This window comes from Cryptomeria japonica, chromosome 7, assembly GCF_030272615.1.
Source record: "Cryptomeria japonica chromosome 7, Sugi_1.0, whole genome shotgun sequence".
In the NCBI taxonomy this organism is placed as follows: Eukaryota; Viridiplantae; Streptophyta; class Pinopsida; order Cupressales; family Cupressaceae; genus Cryptomeria; species Cryptomeria japonica.
In genome coordinates, this window is record NC_081411.1 from 108,473,662 (window position 1) to 108,478,925 (window position 5,264).

At 37.7% G+C, this 5,264-nt stretch overlaps 1 protein-coding gene across 1 annotated transcript; it reads right to left on the bottom strand.

Annotated features, from left to right (window-relative positions):
- Window positions 1–1,516: 1,516 nt before the first annotated feature.
- Window positions 1,517–4,491, bottom strand: LOC131045897 (L-gulonolactone oxidase 2). The gene is made up of 3 exons (XM_057979560.2): window positions 3,590–4,491; window positions 3,050–3,364; window positions 1,517–2,644 (listed from the first exon to the last, which is right to left on the bottom strand). Exons 1-3 carry the CDS (start codon window positions 4,275–4,277, stop codon window positions 1,788–1,790), a joined length of 1,860 nt encoding a protein of 619 aa, XP_057835543.2. The 5' UTR covers window positions 4,278–4,491; the 3' UTR covers window positions 1,517–1,787.
- Window positions 4,492–5,264: the final 773 nt, after the last annotated feature.

Here is a 5,264-nt window from a genome sequence, read left to right on the forward strand (position 1 = left end):
AAATGGTTCACACTTGGCTATAACATATGGCCAACACTTCCAAGGATTTAAAACTTAACTGAGCACACTGTCATTTTATCAAACAAGTACCATACTGCTGCATTTACTCAGAAAATAACAGTCTAAAGACTGGGACAGCAATGTTTTTAATGTTTTGTATGCATTTTCAACATTTGTAAACCAAAGTACAATGGAAATATATCAAATATGGATGCAACCAAGACTTGACATAAGTTGGGGAACCCTGCAAAGCAAATAAGAAAGGATTATTTATGACTGCTGCTCATTCACTGCCTCACTGCATTTTTTTGACAGCAATAAGGTGCATTTTTTACAGCAACTTCCTTTCTTTGTTTTGATTTATTTCTTTGATCTGTCGCTGGCCTGCAAAGGGGTGTTAATGGAAAGGCAAAAACAATACATATAGCCTCTTAAAGATCTTAAAAGTTGACCACTCAAAGGATGCCACAAAACATGACAGCCTTATAAGGCTGTGACAAAAAAATACACTTTTTCTAGGATCCTTATTTAGGTCCTTTACAATCAAATGGTGTATATTATTTTCTCCACATTGAAACCACTTGCAAATACATTTTCATGATGCAAGAAAGAGGAATACATCATTTCACACTATCCATTTAGAGAGGTTGGCAATGAGGATCTAACAATGAAACAGTGACTCACTGTTTTGCAGTCCGTTTTACACCTTTGCCTCTTACATCCAACCAAGTCATGGGAGAGACAAGGATGGCAAAGTATAATGCTGACTCTTGCCAACTTGTTTCTTCTTTAACATTTCAAGGTACAGTGCTATGAACAACAAAGTACCATTTAAACAAACTTGAGAATACCCAAGCCAAGTTGCTCACTTCACACACTTGCCATGGGCTTACAAACACTTGTACATTGCTAGAAAAGGAAAATGGATGTATGGTACAGTATGTACAAATCCAAAAAATTCCCTCAAAGCCATGGATGAAGAGACCTTGAAGAAATTAGTTGGACCATGAATAATCTTCCATTGGAACCACAAAACAATGCCTTTTTCAAGAGCACTTCAAACAAAACTTGTTCCAAACCCCAAGAAAAGATCAGAGATCACTACTAAAACATCAAAGGAGATCACATCACTCAAAAACAGGTTCAGTACGGACTCATGGAGCCATGGTACGGACTGTACTCTCAAAAGTGCAGAAAATTAGTTAAAAACTCACAAAAATGAGAGCAAAATAAGTATTTCTCTTAATTTTCCAAAATGAACAACCCATACAATGATTGGAACATGGTTTATATACATGTGCCAACTTGTTGAAGCCCTTGTACGGACAGGTACAGGCTGGAACTAACCAAAACCACCAAAAACCACTTTTTGACAACTTTTGACAACTTTTTGACAACTTTTGTTGCTCAAAAATTGCATTTTGACTTCTGGTGACTTGGCACTCAAACCAATGACTCAAAATCATCTATAAACACTAAATAAACATGCTCCAATGCCTTTCAAGGCTTTCCAACATCAAAAATTCAAAAATGCTCATTTGGACCCAAAATTGACAATTTTTAGCCTGCCGAGCAAAAAAACAAAAATCTTGGAAACTCTTAAACACAAATGAGTTCCAAGCCTTATTAAACCACAAAACAAACCTATTAAACCTACTAGAAGCATAAAATAAACACACATGCTTAAATTGCAATAAAATGTTATACCTGCTAGGATTTGAGCATTCAGGTGCTCAGGTGCTCCTGCACCACCCAGGCCCAGGGAAAACCATCTACCACCATTAATATCAAGATGACTTTCTGCAAACACGAGCCTTGCTCCAAATTCTTCCCTCTCGGCAGAAATATCCTTTGTCTGGAGCACAATGTCTATCCTCTCTGCACTTGCACATCTTATCCAGTGCACATCCATCCCTCAACTCCTCCACTCTTTTCCCTCCGATCTCAAACAACCCATCAGTCCAATCGTTAGAAAAAAATCCACTGGGATCAAACCTATCTTTCACCTTGAGGAATTCCTCCAGGTTTGCAGACCACTTGGCAACACCTTCAAACAAGTGACCTCCAGATTTCCCCCAGTGTAGCACCCCTTTGTACTTTTCTACCACCATTTGCTCAATTTCTTGAAAAACATCTTCATTCCACTTGGGTATACCTGCTTCTCTTGGCCGATAAGTTTGCAGCTCCAAAGTCACCTGATCCTCTGCAGGTCCAAGATATGCATCTGACTTCTTCACAGAGCGCATGTATATTCCACCCACTGAACCCCTGTCACACAGTCTTGAGGGATTCAGATCCCTAATTTTCTTTATGTCCTCAATTGCTTCCTTGAGATGAAACGTTGACACTCTCAACTCCACGTCGAAGACTGCATTGGTGTGCAGCCGTCGATCCCAGTTACAGACTGTATTATTTTTATCCAAAATCTTGTTGGGAGTGCAGCTCTTGTGGTTATGTTGATAATTAGGGTGACTTTCTTGGCATCCACCAGATGCTTGCATCCGATGATTGAATCCAATTACAGGATACCCTGTGAACTGTTTTCCGTCATTCAAGAAGCCACTACCCTTTGTCGCGGATGAGATCAGCAGCTCCAATCCATTGCAGATTGCATCTACATCTTCTTTAGCTTGCATTTCGTCATCTGGATAGCAGAACAAAGCAAGATTACCAGTTAAATATCAGATATATTTACATTTCCCCTGCTCTGTTTATCTCTCACTTCAAACAGCTTATAATTACCAGGCAGCTTCGAATACTATTGGGGCTCTTCTAGACTGCACTACACTAAATCTATATACATTTGCCCAGATTTATAATTGTAATTATTTTGGCAATAACATCGTGACATTGCCCTTGCTCTGTTTCTCCCTCACTTCAAATAGCCCATACCTAGCAGGCAGCTTCCTACATTCTGCAGAAAACTGCGACACCATAAAAACTAAACACATTTGCCCAAATAGATCCACTATAATATATTTTTATATAAATTGCAGGAGAACAGGCAGCCCGATGTTTATCAATGGGTAAGTGTGAAGATCATACTCACTCTGATGAGCCCTTGTTTCAACGGTCATTGCTGTGATTGGACCGCCAACTCCTGAGTTGAGGCCATCTCCAGGTACATCAACAGAAACAACATGGTTGCTTAGGAAAATTGTCTTCCCTTGTGAGGGAAACCAATTTATATATGCATATTCACTGGCTCTTAGGAAACTCTCGGCTTCTTTTTCTAAATCATTATCATCTTTCACACTGGCTGAAAATGAGGTCTTGAACATACGCTCCAATGTGAAGGTTATTTCAGAGATCGCTCCGAGCACTCCAAGAGATATCTTAGCAGCTTTCAGATCTGGATCTGATTCTGTCAAGAAAATAGGAAAGAAATGACTTATATTAATGACCACACAACTGAATGAAATCAACAGACCTCAAAAGTATAGGCAATCGTAATAGAGAAGAGCCAGAAGCTAGACCATAAAACTGACTAATAAAAAAAAACGACCAAAATACCAAAGAATAAGTAAAGAAACAAGAGGGGAAAATGGCTGAATTCACATGTAAACAATTAACCAGGTGAGAGAATCACCGCCCAAGGTGATGAGCTTTGCATAGCCTTGGGAAGGAGGCGCAGGGACAATCAATTTCAACCCAACAACATATTCATAAACCCCACTTCCTTTTCCCGAGAGACCACTGCCATGGGCTCCTGTAGAAATAACTCCAGCTGCCGAAACTCCATTCCAGTAAATCATGGCAGGCAGAGTCAGTCCTTCCTTTGCAGCTGCTTCAATCACATCTTTCATCAGTGTTCCAGATTGGACTGTAATTGTCATTGCAGTTTTGTTGATTGCAATTACTGAATTATAGTTTTGGGTAGAGATGATGAGTCCCTGCTTTCCCACACAGGGTAATCTTGTTAGACTGTGACCCAACCCGCTGACTACTCTAATCTTTTGCTTGTTTTTCACTGCATGGGCAACTGCCTGTATAAGCTCGGATTCTGATTTGGGCCATGCAGCGTTTGCAGCCTCACAAGTTCCCCGGTCATCCCAAATACCCTTAAAATTGAATATGTGGCATTCATGGCTAAAATTGCTTGCTACTGATGGAGGATGCACACAAGTCTCATGGTCATCCCAAATGTCCAGAGGATTGAAGATGTGAAACCCAGGGTTAATTTTGCATTCTATTGATTGAGGAGGCATACAGGCTGATTGTAAACCCAAAACAAAATCAAAGAAGAGCACAAATATGATGAGGGAGCCAGCCATCATGCAATCACACAAATTTTGCTGAGGGAAAATCAATACACTATTTTAATTTGTTGGTCTGCATTTCGTGTACAGGTAGGTCTGGATCTTAAGCTATGGAGCATAAGATTCGTGTAGATTTCGTCTTCCTAATGCTTACGTCTCTAAAATGCCGAAGTCTAAAAAGTGCCCTTCCATAGTCTTTAAAATACCAAAACTTCATTGTTTAGATAGATGATAAGCAGCTTTCAAGCCTGAGAAAATGTGAAAAAAGTCATATGTTAAAAAGGCATTCTAAGTTAATCAGGAAAATGTTAAAAGGGAAAGTTGTTTTTGGATTAAATTCTGTATATGTTTTTGAATGAATGGTTCAGAATGTGATCTGTCATCAGATTAAAGAGAGTCAAAAGAATCATAATAGAGAAACAGTTTTGGATCTCTTTTATGGATTGTGGAAATTTCTTATCTTTAATGTTAAAAAGTCCCCATTCGAAATTAAATGTGGTAATTTTTTTCTTGTATGAAAAGAAAAATTCATTGTACAACAAAATATTTTAATATTTATAATTTTTTTCATTGACTCTCTTTAACCTGATCTGTCATCAGGCAGATCAGGTTAAAGAGAGTCAAAAGAATCATAATAGAGAAACAGTTTTGGATCTCTTCTATGGATTGTGGAAATTTCTTATCTTTAATGTTAAAAAGTCCACATTCTAGATTAAATGTGGTAATTTTTTTCTTGTATGAAAAGAAAAATTCATTGTACAACAAAATATTTTAATATTTATAATTTTAATGAATGAATCAATTCTACCAGTTTGATCATATTATTGAAAAAATATTTGAAAATTAAAAAAGAGTTGATACAAACTTTTATTATTACTATTCTTCAAACAAAAAACGTTATAACAAGTAGTTTTCCTCCTTAACAAACATACAAACCTTCAAACTTTTTCAAAAATATGATTTTCATGGAAATAATGATCTTGCTAGGTAGCATAATTCTACCCA